The sequence below is a fragment of the Primulina tabacum genome, chromosome 14 (assembly GCF_025594145.1).
Source record: "Primulina tabacum isolate GXHZ01 chromosome 14, ASM2559414v2, whole genome shotgun sequence".
In the NCBI taxonomy this organism is placed as follows: domain Eukaryota; kingdom Viridiplantae; phylum Streptophyta; class Magnoliopsida; order Lamiales; family Gesneriaceae; genus Primulina; species Primulina tabacum.
Genome location: NC_134563.1, coordinates 36,051,839 through 36,067,792, shown reverse-complemented (window position 1 = coordinate 36,067,792; position 15,954 = coordinate 36,051,839). Strand labels below are relative to the sequence as shown.

The 15,954-nt window shown below is 35.7% G+C and overlaps 3 protein-coding genes and 1 pseudogene across 4 annotated transcripts; 1 reads left to right on the top strand and 3 right to left on the bottom strand.

Moving 5' to 3' along the window:
• The first annotated feature begins 1,507 nt into the window (after window positions 1-1,507).
• On the top strand, window positions 1,508-3,940 carry LOC142525538 (uncharacterized; annotated as a pseudogene).
• Window positions 3,941-4,033: 93 nt separating this feature from the next.
• On the bottom strand, window positions 4,034-5,499 carry LOC142525540 (17.6 kDa class I heat shock protein 3-like). The gene is made up of 2 exons (XM_075629855.1): window positions 5,309-5,499; window positions 4,034-5,034 (listed from the first exon to the last, which is right to left on the bottom strand). Exons 1-2 carry the CDS (start codon window positions 5,448-5,450, stop codon window positions 4,598-4,600), a joined length of 579 nt encoding a protein of 192 aa, XP_075485970.1. The 5' UTR covers window positions 5,451-5,499; the 3' UTR covers window positions 4,034-4,597.
• Window positions 5,500-6,636: 1,137 nt separating this feature from the next.
• On the bottom strand, window positions 6,637-8,696 carry LOC142524415 (protein BYPASS1-LIKE-like). Its single transcript, XM_075628400.1, has one exon. The coding sequence runs from the start codon at window positions 8,013-8,015 to the stop codon at window positions 6,849-6,851; it is 1,167 nt and encodes a 388-aa protein (XP_075484515.1). The 5' UTR covers window positions 8,016-8,696; the 3' UTR covers window positions 6,637-6,848.
• A 2,843-nt stretch (window positions 8,697-11,539) lies between these two features.
• LOC142525322 (uncharacterized) lies at window positions 11,540-15,954 on the bottom strand. Of its 2 annotated transcripts, none has more exons than XM_075629581.1 (13): window positions 15,732-15,954; window positions 15,485-15,574; window positions 15,098-15,163; window positions 14,929-15,002; window positions 14,409-14,488; window positions 13,858-13,955; window positions 13,476-13,549; window positions 13,015-13,099; window positions 12,756-12,913; window positions 12,601-12,643; window positions 12,307-12,372; window positions 12,023-12,100; window positions 11,540-11,842 (listed from the first exon to the last, which is right to left on the bottom strand). In XM_075629581.1, the coding sequence occupies exons 1-13, from the start codon at window positions 15,828-15,830 to the stop codon at window positions 11,774-11,776; spliced, it is 1,080 nt and encodes a 359-aa protein (XP_075485696.1). In that variant the 5' UTR covers window positions 15,831-15,954; the 3' UTR covers window positions 11,540-11,773. The 2 variants fall into 2 exon arrangements, with proteins under 2 accessions (XP_075485696.1, XP_075485697.1); XM_075629582.1 differs by having other exon boundaries at window positions 15,509-15,574; window positions 15,732-15,952.

Sequence of the window (15,954 nt, the reverse complement as noted above, 5' to 3'; positions counted from 1 at the left end):
ACTTCGAATTTTTCTTGATAAATAATGTGAGATGACGACATTCCATTCCCATTAAACTATAATTTATTCTCCATATAATAATCAAAAAGCGTACAAAAATATGCAAAAACTAAGATAAAAATCTAAAATGGATGGTAAGTTTAAATGTATCGAATCAAGTCGAATATGTTAAAAAAATAATGTTCAAATTTGGCTCGAAATAAATATATTCGACATCGAATTCGATTCGAAACAAGAAAAATGTAAATTTCTTTTGATTGAGTTCGATTCAAATAATTGTTGAGTTCGAGTTCATATCGAAATATTTTAACATGTTTGCGAGATATTCGAACTATTGTTCGAAAATAAATAATTAAAAGACTCTAAATATATTTGTTTAATATATATATATATTAATAAAATATCAAAGTCTGTGATTTAGAAAAAAATTCGAATTTGATGAATACAAATACGAATCAAATATTTTTTGAACAAACTCGAAAAATCCGTGAACTGGACAATCATTGCTACCTATTCCATTTCACAAATCACATACATCGTGATTCATCAAATACTAATACAAATTTCAAAGTCGAGAAGAAACACTTCTCCTCACACCCAATTTAAGTTTCGAAGTTCACTTTTTTGGCTTGTTTTCTGGTATTTGTTTTGGTCCATAGTTATTTCTTTTTGGTGTTTACTGTGTAATTTAGAGTGATCCACCACGTTCAAGGCTGGGTTTTTAATTTAGGGGTGGGTACGGTATACCATACCGAACTACGGTACCATATACCGTATCGAAAATATCGCTATGAAATTTTTTCATACCGATATCGATACCGAAAATTCGGTATACCGCACATTCGGTATACCGATACCGAAAATTCGGTATACCGAATTTTTGGTATGGGAAAAGTTCATACCGGTACCGTATCGACACCGAAAATTTTGTCGGTATACCGAAAAAATGTCGTTGTACCGAAAACCCGACAAAATGTCGTATATCGAACTTAAATTTTAAAAAAATTAATAATAAAAAATTATTTTCGATATTTCGGTATATACCGAAATACCGAAAAAAAAAATATTTCATACCGATATCGATACCGAAAATTTCGGTACGGTATCATACCGTATCGAAATGTTCGGTATACCGATTTTTTCGGTAAGTTCGGTATTTTTTTTCGGTACGATTTTTCGATATTTCGGTATTTTTTCCCACTCCTAATTTTTATGTCTTTAAGACACAATCAGACTGGACATTTACACAATTACACGTGTTCTTTTGCTTGTTCGTACGAATGCGCACCTTTGATATTGGGTTTTTAAACACGCAAATATCAAAATTGGGATATTCAGAGGATTTTGAATTTTTTGTCAAAACGTACTCGTAAAGAGAGCATAGATTCTGTTGCCAAATACGTACTCGAGATTCATACTCACAACACTAATGATTTAAGAATGATAATCTCCATCACCATTGGCATGAAAAGGTACTTGAATTTTAATCTTTTATTATTATCTGAAATATTAGTCATAAATATACTGTTTCCATTGTCCTGTCAAGCATTTATATACTTTTACTGCATAAAGCTCTGCTGTCTATACAAGCCTGGCAGCTCTCTAAGCCCGCACACACACACATTTCTTTCAAGTTTTCTCTGTTGAATTCCTCGACTTAAAATTTCAGTTTTCACCACAACTCTCAAGTGTTTTTCTTAAGGGAAAAGAACCCATAAAATTTCATGGGATTTTCCTCCATTTTGATCTTCATCTTCGCTTTTGTCACTATACTGTATCAAATCTCTGAGTCGGCCACAGTGGTGGTGACTGGTAGTTTGGGCTGGAAAAATCCACAGGTTCAAGTTGGAGACTCTGTCAGTAAGTTTTTCTTGATTTTTCTCACGCAAGCTGGGGACTTTTTTAACTGTGGCTACTGGATATTTTCTAGAGCAGTAAATGTGAAAAATGACTTTCAATTGCTTTTTGTTTTGCAAGTTTTTCAGAACAAATATGAGTACAAGCTCTACGTTTTCCAGAACCAGAAAGCCTTCGGTCTCTGTAACTTTACCCAAGCTACATTCTTGAAGCAGCCCAATTCTACATCTTACACAGTAAGGTTACACTTTCTTCTGTGTGTATTCATGTTCATTTTCTTGTTTAGACTTTAGAATTCAATTTTGAGTTGTTTAAGCATAATAATGGGCCAGATGTATGATTTGGATTTTTTTATACTTCCAACCTTTGAGGCTGTTTGTCTGGATACTTGATTCTTAGTGTTTGTATTAATAGAGAAGTGACAAATTATGCTGTTTCCATGTCGAAGATAATGTAACAATCAGGGATGGTTTCAATTTTTTTTTTTAATTCAAGCGCGAATGTTCCCTTTACAAGAGCAAACATTATCTTCACATTCTGGTTTTTTCATTCCTCTGACAATATTAGAAAAAAGTTGCGTTCGGATAATTACAAGACATTGCAGTATAAGTAGTTTTGTATCATCTAAATTTTGTTTAAAACGTCGATCTGCAAATTGAATTTTAACAATTTGTGAACAACTCTGCAAATTGAAGTGGCACACCTCTCGCGCAGGCTTCTTCTACTTCTCCTACTACAATGGCTCAAACAAATTATGCCAACAAGGTCAAAAGTTGGCTGTGAAGGTCTCTTTGCCACCAACTCAAAATCATGCCATTTCCCCAACCTAGTTCTGGTGGGGTTGTGGCATCTTCTCCAGCATTTCCTTGGCCATTTCAGCCCCGAGAGGCCACATCTCCGGGCCCTGCACCCGATTCATCTATGACTGCCATTAGCCCAATGGGGCCAGAGGAAGGCATCCCATTTATCAACAGCAATCCCGTGGTGCCTCTGCCTACCGGTGAAGTCGACTCTGCCACTATTCGTCCTTGGTCTACATCTGGTGATTTACGACCTAAACAGGTACTCTTAAATAGTTAGCCTTATGTATTTTTTAAATTTTGGTGGGTTTTGTGTTTGATTCTTGAAAAACTAGCTTGCGAGCCTCCCTGCCTTACTAAGGTGGGATTATTGGATAAAAGAGGAAAAGTCTGTTCTGAAGCAATATAATTTAGCAGAAACTAATATTAAGATTGATTATTGACTATTGACCAGAAATACCACTTTGTAGCTTGTGGATAACATCAATGCTTTTAGCTTTTGGAGTATCAAAAGAAGGTGGTTTAATGCAATTAATTCTCTAAATGAAACACTAAATCGTGGAAAATTTAGCTCATTCTAATCTACTCTCTTATTATGCAGTAAGAAAACTATTCATGTAATCTCATGGTAGCTATGATCTTGTAATATACGGGGATGATATTAAATGAATCTATGCATCATGCACGTGCTTTCACCAATCCGTTGTAAAGAACTGTCTAATATATGTGGGATGATAAAAAGAATTCATCTCCATTTAGTATTTTCTCTTGATATCGAGCACATTTGTTGCCATTTGGCCATTGCAAGCCCATAAGATATAACAAGGTAGTCTGGAAAAAATAAAAAAAATGAACATCTTTGCTGCTTTTTATAAGACATTCCTATTTTGCGATAGTTGAGGAAAGTTTAGGTATCCAACATGGACATTAATAAAAATTGTTTGTATAGACACACTAAGTTTTTTGTGCTTTGATTTTCCGTGTTGAATTTGATAATGACGCATGTGCAATTTGGTAGGTGATGGCCACTGTTTTTTGTTGGACTGGATAATATGTTTTGTGTTGATGCAGGTTGTGGGATTTTCCACCTTGCAACGAGCTTCAAGTTACATAGTTCCGATGCTCCTGATAGGCTTGAGAATTGAAATATAGGAGTTCATCAATCTAAAATGACTTCCAAGGGTGGTGATAAAACCATGTGTTAGATAACTTTACTATGGAATGTAGTTGTCATCTTTGTTGGTTGACACTTCCAAAATGAAGTTTACTTGTTCCCTCTGTTATATTTCTTGCCTTTCGATGTTATACTGCAACGCCATAAATCTGATAAAAGCATATTCTGCATTCGCCTTCACAGTAAACAGGTATGAGCATAAATTTAAAGTCCCTAAGCAAACTTAACATGTCATCAATGGAGAGCAAACACGATTCATGATAATTTATTTATGTAATTATCAATCTTTCCTCTTGCTAGTTTGGTTCTTACTTCTGATAAAGTGGATAACAAATACTACAACTGACAGAAGTATTGCCGATCCTGCTGCAACAATGGGTGTACACATTTTGCACCTTTTACTCCCCTGTTTTGGCACTCCCTCCTCTGCTCTTCCAGCTTCAGCTTCTTGAACCTCTTCTTCTTTGGTGTGTCTTTCACTTTCTTTATCTTGAATTTCTTCATTTTCATTTTGAGCTTCATTTTTCAGGTGCATTGTACCCAAATCAATTTTAGACTCAATTCTTTCTCGTGTATCATCCTCTGTGTTCTCATTTTTCAATTCTTGTTTTGGCATATCAGTTTCCACACACGGAACTTTACTTTGTTCTGATGGTAAACTGTTTGTTTCCTCGGTAACTACTTTCCCATGAAAGCCGTTTTCATGTACTTCATCTTGCAGACGATCTCCTCCTGCTTCTGATCCCAGAACCGATTTAGTTTCTTTTTAAGGCATCTCTTCTTGAGTTTCTTCATTGTCTCCACTATCTTCTTGCTCCCCGGATTTTGCTATTTCATTGTTTTCTTGGTCTGATGTCTCGTTTTTCGCAACCTTTTCATCCCAAATCTGCAAATTCCCAGATCCTTCTCTAGCCAGCTCAACTACTTCTTTAACTTCCTCGACAGATATCCCCTGAATTCCCTTCACTTTCTTTGGAATGGAAATGGTTAAAGTTGATTCATTGTCGTTATATTTGGCTTTAATCATGTCCAAATTCACATTTGCAGGAATTTTGAAAGCTTTCTTGAATGCCTTTGTCTCAGTGTCCTTCTTATGCACTTTCCACCCCACAATCACGGTCTCTTTTACCTGCCTTTCACCGCTTGCTGTGATGAAAGTCCCGTCCTCGTTTATGTCGATCTTTATGTTCCCTCTCCTGTAACCTGATCAAATTTTTTCAATCACAGTTCATAACAGCGGTGCAGGTAATCATCTTTGCTCAGATGTATTTTTGAAAATGTTGAGTTAGAGCTCGAAATATTACTTTTTTGGGTGGACTTTTGAAATATAAAGAAAGTGAAAATTTTCCACAAAATTTATCATTTTTAGTTAAAATTTATGAATATGCAAGTTTGCAACTTTGAATCTCGCTTAAAGTAAGCTCCTAAAGCTCTTAGAAATCAAGAAATAAAATAGTAAACAAAATGATGAAAGAACCGTGGAGATGTGAAGTGAGTATGAACATGGCTTCTGTTTCTCGGGACAAGAACACAGGACCGGCGCGGTCTTTAGAGATTTGAAATTCGGAGGTGAATTCATCAGCAACTCTGGCAAGTTTGATCCCTAATTCCAGCTCCATTTTGGAATCGCATTAGTTGGGGACAGGGCTATGTATTTTAACAGAACATAAAAAGTGTATATAAGCAAGCAAAGAACTTATGCTTTGCTTTGATGAAGTTGCCAATGGAACTGTGAAAAAGCCAGTTGCTTTGATTATATTCTTCCATTGGTTCTGCCGTGGAGATAAGTTAAGAAATTTCATTTATTAAATTTATTGTGTATCTTCACATATTAATTTTCTAATTTTCAATTTTGTCCGATTTCCTATAACGAAGAAACTTGAACAAGAACTTTGAAGAGCATTTCACAAAAAATACTCGTAAATTTCAATTTTATTTTTTATTGAATGAAGGCATGATGCAGCTATCTTGTCATATGCTTGTTAGGCGGGCTTCCTTTTTTTGGATGACAATTTAAAAGCTGGAAATGGAGTTGATGGCCCCAGAAGCTATACTAGAGTAAAATGTATTGTTGATTTTAGCCCACGAAAAACAACTTTTAGCATTTAAAACGCTGTATTGTCGTTACACCTAGACACGTCCTCTGTCAATCTTGGCCTCTCAAGTTTGTTCAGTAACTAGGTCTTCCACATGCCAGCCATGTTTCTTCTAGAAATCGAAAGGGTATTGAATTTAGAGCTCAAATCTTAAGATCTTTGATTCTTTGTTTTCATTAATCGTCACGAGCTGGCATACCGATGCAAGTGGTAGTTTATCTAGTTCAAAAAAAAGTACGATGTTATAATTAAGAGAGGGGAAAATCATCACGCTTAGTAGTCAAATTCAAGAACTGATTAAAATGAGTCGAGCTCTGTTGGCATAAGTTGTGACTTACTGTATTCACCCGACACGCAGTCAAAATCGTTAAACGTGTCAGTATCGTAAAGCGGATGATTTTTTTTTATATGGCTAAATATAAGTTATCTTCTTCAATTTTAATTCATTTAATGGCAACAAATACAACTGGTTTTCAAAAACTGCCTGGAACTATTTACAGAAGGCTCCCAATATTTAATAATTCATACTTTCTGTTCCAAATTTGTATTCCCATGTAGTGTTTCAGAGTATATAATCGACATCTGTAGCAGTAAAAAAGTGAAGTCTGTGGCTTCAACATGCATAATGATTGAATGAGATGCGAATAAAATGTAATGACACCAATGCTATCAACCATCCAACGTAAACATAAGATGGCCACACACCAGATAAAGCAGATATACAGAATAATTTTATTATACAAAAGCAAAGATCAAGAGCAAAGCATCATGGACACCATAAAGTTCAATCATTTTAACCTAATTTCTTTACATAAAGATATTTTGTTGATATCAAAATACTTTCAACGCTTCTTATTCTACGCAAGTCAGTTCCATTGCCCGAGATTCATACATAACACTTTCATGATATTCAAAGATACATCAAGTAGGAGTATTTGCTAGGCATATTGACTCAAGGCCCTGGGTCCGGCTTCGCACGATCCTATGGAACACTTCTCTAACTTGGCGTTCCAACGGATCCAGTCCATCCTTAACAGCTTCATAAACTAATCCTAATTCTTGAACCCTTTGCTTCACTTCTCCTTCCTTTTCCTCATTCAATGGGAACTGGATCGAATCAGTCAATTCATTCATGTGCCGAGTGCATATCTCAATATCATGAATCTCCTTCATCAACCCACAAGCATTTCTTCTGTCCCGTTTCTTCGAATCCTCCAAGATTCTATCACGGAGGGAAATTATTGGAGCAGCCCAAAGTAACTGCTTTGGCACAACAAAATGTGTTTGAAGGCCACGGTCCTGACAGGGGATTGCCGCCACTAGCGCCCACATCACAAATAGAAGCACATAGTTCATAGTGAAAACAGCCACATTTAGTCCATTGGATGCAATCTCATTCGCTCGTGGAGCCACCAAATTGCTGCTAATTGATTGGAGCTGCCTAGCAGCAGACCAAGACCTTGAAACGCCCCACGAGAGTGACCTGAAATGAACAGAAGACCTCTCCCTCTGTACATTATTGCGACCAAAAGATCTGTTTCTATGTGCGATACCCGTGTTTGATTCTTTTTCATCAAGCATTCCAATGACCAAATCAATTAGTGCCCTCTTCGCACGGCGAAACTGACCTTCACCAATGCTCCTTTGGTTACCCAGCGCACACAAAACAATCTCCAGCTGTTTCTTCCACTGCTTGATCTGCTCAATCCCATCACGGATAGCATTACAAACATCCAAAGCCTTTACGCTCCTCTCAAAGAACTCTGAAATGTATTTGTCCATTGGAGGTTTATTCAAACAGGCCTTGTTGTTGAAGACGATCACTCTGAATTCCTCCTGACAGCAAAGGAATGCGTCCAAAAGTTTCCGAATCCATGGTATTGAGAGCAGCTCATCGGAATCTGCCGCCGCCAAATCTTGGAATCTTTCAGCTACTTGCCTCTGAAAGGCTACTAATTCCATTTCTTGAGCAGTGCCTTCGTGTGGAGACTCCATGGAATGGACCTGATCACGGCGTCTGCTTAAAATGGAAATTCCAAACGGTGAAGATAACGACGAGGACGACTTTTGAAACTCTGTCGCCGGCATATCTCAGATTAAATATAACCGAAAGACTGAACGTTCAACAAAAATCTTGAAGAAGCACACTGCAGATTAGACTCAAGGGACCAGTTACAATCTTAAAGATAAGAACTTTTGATTTTTGGTCAAAACCTTGGTACAGTTTGCTCAAGCGAAAAATTCTGGGGACAAAAGGCACACAGCCTCAGCTGACGATACCAAACACACATATAAAATCTTGAATTCCCACAGGCACACGACTGAATAGGGGTAAATACTGGGAATAAAAAAAATAAACCAAGCTGAAAATCCAGACAATTAGGTAAGCAGAGAATACATATGTTTCCTGCCTCCTCCTCCAATAAACAAAAATTAAGTCAAGGCCAGAAGAACCAAGATTGAAAACATCACCAAAAAGATCTAAAAATTGATATAAATGTAAAACGAAGACGTTAAAATATCAAGAAATCTTCACCGCAAAACTACCAAGATCACACAAACGCACGCCAAAAACTCAACCTTTACGTATTAAATGAACATCCCAGTAAACTCAAAGATCAAAATAACAGAAAAGAGGATTCTAGGATCAAAATAATCCGACATAGCGAAGGAGGAGAGAACAATTTTGAAAGGGGATATTTTGAAACCCTAATGAAGAGGAGTGGCTTATATCGGCGAAGATTTGGACCGTGCATTGAATGCCTGTTGGCAAAGGAAGCGAATATTCATTTATCTTGAGGAATGGGTCTGATCTCCTAATTTTACCGTCATCCAAATTCCAAACACTTTGATTTTTCTGAAAAATCCAAACAATTTAATCTTTTTTAAAAAATCCACACTAAATTTGGAAAATATTACCCAATCTATCAATTATTAATGCGTGTGTATATATATTAAAATTATTGAGTAAGTCTCTTGTGAGACGATCTCACGAAACTTTATCTGTGAGACGGATCAATCCTACCGATATTCACAATAAAAATTAATAATCTTAGCATAAAAAAATAATATTTTTTCACGAATGACCTAAATAAAAAATATGTCTCACAAAATACGACCTGTAAAATCGTCTTATACAAATTGTTACTAGAATTATTTATGGCTAGTGAGAGCTTTGCACAGTAGAATTTGAAAGACATAAATTTTATGTATTTATGAAAAGAAAATTTTGACGGAAAATAGAAAATCTCGAGTACGGTGAATATCCACAGGTCTAACTGTGTGACACCTCTGTGACATGCCATTATATCATAAATATTAATATTATAAAAATAATATTTTTTCATAACATAAATTTCCTCTGATATCTGTATTATAAATTTGACTCATTACACTTAATCATATTATTTTCGTGAAGTTCAATTATTGCTAGTGTCTCCAATCGTTGCAGAATTTTTGTTAGCGAATGAAGTAAAAATTATAAAATTGTTTTATTATTTCTTAATATAAAAATATATATATATATATAATTGTTGTGGAAAATAAAATGATACATAAAATTAGTTGACCACGTGTGAAAAGTCATTGGAAAGCGATTGATGGTGCACACGTGGGCCGATGGTGAGCTGGGTCTTGGTTGGCTCTTAAGCTTGGGACACGGCCCACTCACGACTAAGTCCATTGCAGCAACAACCCTTCATCTTTACAATTATTAATTTCGCATTTGGATACTAATAATGCCTATATTTCTATTGTAAAATATATATATATATATTGAATATTTATGTAATTTTTTTAGTTTTATATTATAAATTTATAATCGATATTACACAATTAGATTGAGAATATATATATATATATATATATATATATATATATATATATATATAGAGTGTATCTATAGTTATAATCTATCTACAACTATGTCGCATCAATCTTTATTTTGAAAGGGTTATATGCATCGAATTGGATGGATTGACTTTCTTTATACAACGTTTTTATTATATTTTAAAACAATGACTTGTGTCCATGACTGCCCTTGCATGTCAAATACTGCTGTTGACATTCAATCTTAGTTGTTATTTTTTGGCATAATACTTTGAATAATAGCGAATAGTCAATGAAATCATATTTAATCCATAATAAAATGCCTATCTAATCTAATAGTAGGCTGTTTGTACCTCAATCGCATGCTCACGAAACAGACACACTAGTCTACAAATCACGTTGTTCAGATACGCTGTATTGATAAAATGAAATATTATATTTTTAATCTAATATATATATAGATCAATAAATAATATGTGTTTGGGGAAAAAAATATATTTTAAAAGAGAAATACAGCTGCCAAGTGCCAACAGAAACTAAATTTGAATTTGGCCTACCAATATCCAAGAAAAGATAGTCAGGGGACTGATGAAGAAAGAAGGCAATAGCTGTCGATCCTGCTTTATTTAGTTTGGCAATTGATCATACGGCTAATAGAGATAGATGTACCATTCTAGTAATCAAATAATACTTCATTAGTGTGTCTATACATGTGTATATATACATACTATTTGTTGACAAAATTACCAATCATATATATATTTAAAATAAATTACTCTAAATTCATTGAAAATATTTAAAAACACGCTTAAAAACAGAACAAAAAGTATATGTTATTTTATGTTAAAAAATAGTAAACTTTATCCTTACACAGCAAATCATTAGTGTATATTTCACAAATAGGATGTAATCGCAATTCTAGAAAAAAAGGAAAAAAAGAAAAAGGAATGTAATCACATCTCCCGAGGGGAAAGAAAATTGACCAGTTCTCTTGTTAGACGGTCTCACGAATCTTTATCTGTGAGACAGGTCAATCCTACCGATATTCACAATAAAAAGTAATAATCTTAACATAAAAAATAATATTTTTTCATAGATGACCCAAATAAGATATATGTCTCACAAAATATGAACTGTGAGATTATCTCATACAAGTTTTTGCCAAGAAATTTACCCAGTTACCGTTTTGTTTTTAGAAAACAATTTTAATTTTTAAGATAAATAAACTACAATTATCGTTTATTTTATTCCCTTATTCCCAACTAATTTTATTTTCAATTTTCGGAAATTAACGTGCTATACTGAATTTCTTTTTCCCAAATTACAGCCACGGCTAGTTACACGAACATTGAAGTGGTCGGATCGTGATTCAGTCTCCGAGCCAAGTGTCAAACTCGAAAAATGACGCGAAAGAGGAAGGCCCGAGAACTACAGAGAGAGCCGTCGGTTACATACATTTGCTGCGATTGTTATTTGAGAGATCTGTACATAGGGCAGGGCTTATAAATTGCAACTTGCAAGGGCTCATACCAAATGTTTGTATCAATCAAAAATTGAGATTTGGTCCTTTTTAACTAACGTCCAAAATTAAACTTTAAAGCACAAGTCACTCTCATTTAAAAGTGGGCCCCTTTCTGATATCAAAATTTGGCCAACCATGACACCCTATCTCCTCCTTTGCTTGATTTGCTCTATTGGCTTTGAAATGTTCAAAGTTCAACCCCCATTAGATTCACCGTACTGGAACACATTCGGTAGCAAAAAAATTTTAAAACAAAAAAAAAAGACAAACAAATTTAAGTTTATAATTGATTAAGAACTTCAATACAAGCCAACCAACAGCCAAACATAAGAAAGCATTACAGATTAAGGGGCTACCATTAGTATCGAGAATGGTGATCCTTTGGGACTGTTGCGGGTACTTTTGCTCTTGCATCAATGATTCTTTTGTAAAACTTGAGATGAAACATAGGTGGGTGGCTGTTAGAGATGTTTTCGCCGGTGTTCAGGACATTATTCTAGGAGACATCAGCAACAAATATGCTACCCGAGTCGCACCATCCTGCTAAGACATCCCTATTGGAACACTGCAGTAGAAATGGACAAAAATCAGAAGTCGAGAAGATAAAAACAGCCAGTTTAAATTGTTCTACTCTGCCTACATGGCCGTATCCCACCGCACCACAAGTACTAATTATAACGAAGTTATACATATGCTGATACGTTTGGGATAAAAAGGATCAGGTCAGGGTGATGAAAGAAAAAACCTTGCCGAATCCAAGCCAGTTAGAATCTCCCCTGAACGAAAATGATTTCTTGCTTTCTCTCCATAGTCCACAGAACACCTGCAAAGCAAATTGAAATCCAACCAGTTATGAAAAATCATTACAGGGTAATATTAGGAAAAAACACTTTGACTTCACGAAACACATCTATCACACTATTTGCATTTAAGTTGAGCAATAGTACACAGTGAAGGAGCAATCCCCCAAATATGATGTCAAAATTTGAGGTTCATATATCACTGGCGGATTATCGCAAAAGCACTAACCTCATAATCAACTCCTTGCACGTATATATAACCAGGATCAACTGATGAAAAAGCAAGTCCGGTAATCTGCAGAATATGGGAGGACGAGCAAATGTAAGTCAATCAAAATTTAGCCCAAAAAATTTCAAATAGAACATTCAACATACTTGTATAAAATAATAAGTTTTTATGCCCAAGTTCACTGTTACAAGATACAATTTGAGTAGCAAAGTGCCATGGTTACTGAGACTCCATATACGTAAAGACCATGTTGACTTGCATTACAAAAAAAACAATGCATGAGGGACAGCTAACCTCATATTTCGAGCAGTTCAGCCACCTGGCCACAGCTGACCATCTGCACTCAGTTTAGGACAAAATGACTGACTGTTAATCCAAGCACTGGCACATTATAATATACTCATTTCATGGGACAATTCTTAGTTCAGGTATTTGACAATTCCACAAACCTGCGAGGATCATAGACAGTCACAGTACGATCCGCTCCACCAGTAGCAATATAACCAGATGAAGATGTACTGACTGCATATAACATATCCCCAACGGATCCCACTATTCTCTGCACACAGCCCCCATTCTCTTTTGTTCGCAAGTCCCATATACTAATCTGTGGCAGGTAATGGGACGAGACAATGTATTAACACCATGCATGGAGCAGTTCGTTTGAGATTTACTCAATAAGTTTGACACAGTAAAGAACCCATGAACCTGGGAACCTTCTGCGACGCAGAGCATAGAATTTGTACCCTCGCCAAATTTGTTCATGAAAACGAGCGAAGATGGATACCATAATCTGAAGCAGAGATAAAATAAGAAAGAATAAACGTACAATATTCACCAGTCTTAACAGAAATGTAAAGAAAAACAACTGATAGTTGCTGTTTTTCATGATAAGTATCACATCCTATTTGATGATGGAACTTTATGCATCTTCAACACAGCATGGCGAGGATAACATTCATGACACTTAACTGATTTAACATCAGTTAATTCTTGTAAATCCACATGACACTTAGATGGATTTTTTTCTTTATGAAAAAGCACATTGTTGTCTTTTAGACTCTTTTAGTTGCTACCAGGCAAAAAAAAAACTAAAAATTTAGGAAACAGGAGAAGTTGAAGATTAAAAAAGGAATGCTAAAAGAGTACAAAGGCAATGAAAAACTCACGAACGTAAAGTGCGGAGATTAATATCTCGGTCGTAAACATCAATGCTCTTATTTAAGCTGACTGCTACAGCTGTCTGAAGCAAAAGCAGAAAAGCAGGTCAAAGAATTATCTAAAGAGAGTAGTAATTTATACATATAAGAGGAATTTAAAATAGAAAAACTCTTTAGAGCAATTAGTTTCTGATTGTCCGTTGCTTCTGAATATTTAGTAAATTAAATCAAACAAGTGACCCAGAATCAAGTATTTGAAATCAAACAACGTAAAAATATAATGAGCAAAGGTAGAATTCGGAAAAGGATACAAAAACAAAAACTGAATGGGCATCAGAACAAGAAAATGCGTACACCTAATTATTGGAAGTCGGTCTAGGAAATAATGTACCATGGACAATTGATTTGGATTAAAGCAAAGTCCAGACCAGCTTCCTTCCCCGACACCAATTTCCAAAGGAGATACCGAATATGTAAGTACATCTACATCTGGAAAAAAAATTCATATCATTTAGTCCCACCCGTAAAATAACCAGATGCAGTTCTGTGCCTCCAACAGTAATTGTGCATGAAAGATGTTAGAGCCTATTCACAATGCTCTCAACTTAATGAATTTTCAGTCAGTCTAAGTCAGGCATCAGATAAATTGGTTGGCCAGAAACCTGTCATATTAGCTTCATCAGCACTTTGGATTCTTCTATAATTATTATAAAAAATGCTTGCAAAAGACTACAAGTGAAACAGGGATTAGAAAAACTGACCAACATGACTTCATAATGGCACAAAAGTAATCACCACCATCTCAGTAACTGACACGCAAAATTACATGGCCCAAGACTCAGCATCGCGGGTTATTAAAATCGTAGAAATACACACACAACAACTCAACAAGGTGAAAAGTAATAAAGAGTTAAAGAACACTAGTGTGAAGGAGACAATCACCTGTATTGCCAGATTCAATTTTAGAAACAATAAGGTGGCCATAGGAGTCCACACTTCCCATCAATGAGCAACCCACATCTGCATGAGTGGCAACAATACAATAGTAAAAAAATACAAACACAAATGCGGTATAAGCCTAAATTCAATAAGATTTAATAATTTCAACCTTAGACTATTTCAAACAAGCAAGGCAACCCAAAAACAAACACATGCTATTTGTTCAACTCAGTTAATAGGAGAAAGATACTGTAATTAACTCCAACTTTTTTACTTGAATATTTTCTCAGATGTTATACTAGATTAAAAATGTATGCCTGATAAAGAGGGGGCACAACATAAACCAAACATATTTCTTAAGGTCAAATCCTAGTCAAATGTTTGCCACAATAGTTAAAGGAACAAAAAGATAAAACAGAGTAGGACTGTGAGATAATCTACAACAATAATTTCTATAATGATAAAATGTACAAACTTGAAAAAGTAAAATTATGAAGTTGCTACAGGGAATAGTCACTCAACTTCTGTTTCTGCACACACTATACTTTGAATTTCAGACCGGTGAGGGCAGCGGTTGACAACTGCTGCATCTAAAACCTTCACTAACACCTCATTTGATCAGCTGATGAAGATTTATAGTCTTTAAAGATAAAGCTACCAAGGGCAATGCATCGAGCATGGAATAAGAGTACCTGAGTTTGTTCAGGGATTAAAAGGCTTTCCTTTCCTCGACCCACAAATGAATCCTCCAATGAAATCTGACAAGAAATGAGAAAATATCAGCTACTATATATCCCATTTCAGCTAAATATAAGCAACTCTTTATAGACTCTAGTTCCATAATCCGAACCTGACCTCCCTTCTAACAAATATTGAAAGTCGATATGTAGAGGAGTTACAGAAACAAGTTAATGCAGTACAAATAATCCTTTCAGAAACTCGAATTACTTACAGGAGGCGGGAATCAAAATTTATTATTCTTGCACTTAAATTCAAGGAAAACAAGACTAACATAATCCTGGACCAACTCCAACTTTATTTTTTTTGGCATAAAATCAAAGCTCATATATATCTCTCACATCCGATTGCATTAAGGTGCATACCCGGAGTTTGTATATTCGTGAGCCTTGGGCAATGTAAACCCAGCAAGAAGTCGCGTCCTCGTTGACCTGAATCCACACAATTACCACCCACATGAATATTGAAATAAAGCACATACACCACCAAGGCACAATAAAGCAAGATATTTTCTTTTGGATTTATTTGTGTAGTGCGCGTGTGTATTCGTAGCAGAGGATGTGGAAATGGAGAAGGATAAGGAGAGACACTGAGAGTGAGGCGGGTGGATTGGAGGTGAGCCGGAGAAGGGTGGCGGAAGAGAGATTCTGGGACTACTGCCTTCTTCAACCTCTTAGCCTCCAACATTCTTCGCTGTCCAGTGGCCGTGCGGCTGGCTGCGGCGGCAAAGCTTAATAACTGAGAACAGGAGGAGATTGGCTGTGTTCAAGGCAGGGGTGGCACGGGTTTATGGCTGACCCGAAATAATCGG

Coding starts and splice junctions, on each gene's coding strand:
- LOC142525322 (XM_075629581.1), bottom strand. CDS start 15,830: ATGTTGGAGGCTAAGAGGTTGAAGAAGGCAGTAGTCCCAGAATCTCTC. Junction 13,100..13,475: donor AATCTCCGCACTTTACGTTC/GTGAGTTTTTCA, acceptor TCTCTGCTTCAG/ATTATGGTATCCATCTTCGC. Junction 12,101..12,306: donor TGCAAGGAGTTGATTATGAG/GTTAGTGCTTTT, acceptor TTTGCTTTGCAG/GTGTTCTGTGGACTATGGAG.
- LOC142525540 (XM_075629855.1), bottom strand. CDS start 5,450: ATGGAGCTGGAATTAGGGATCAAACTTGCCAGAGTTGCTGATGAATTC. Junction 5,035..5,308: donor ACTCACTTCACATCTCCACG/GTTCTTTCATCA, acceptor AAATTTGATCAG/GTTACAGGAGAGGGAACATA.
- LOC142524415 (XM_075628400.1), bottom strand. CDS start 8,015: ATGCCGGCGACAGAGTTTCAAAAGTCGTCCTCGTCGTTATCTTCACCG.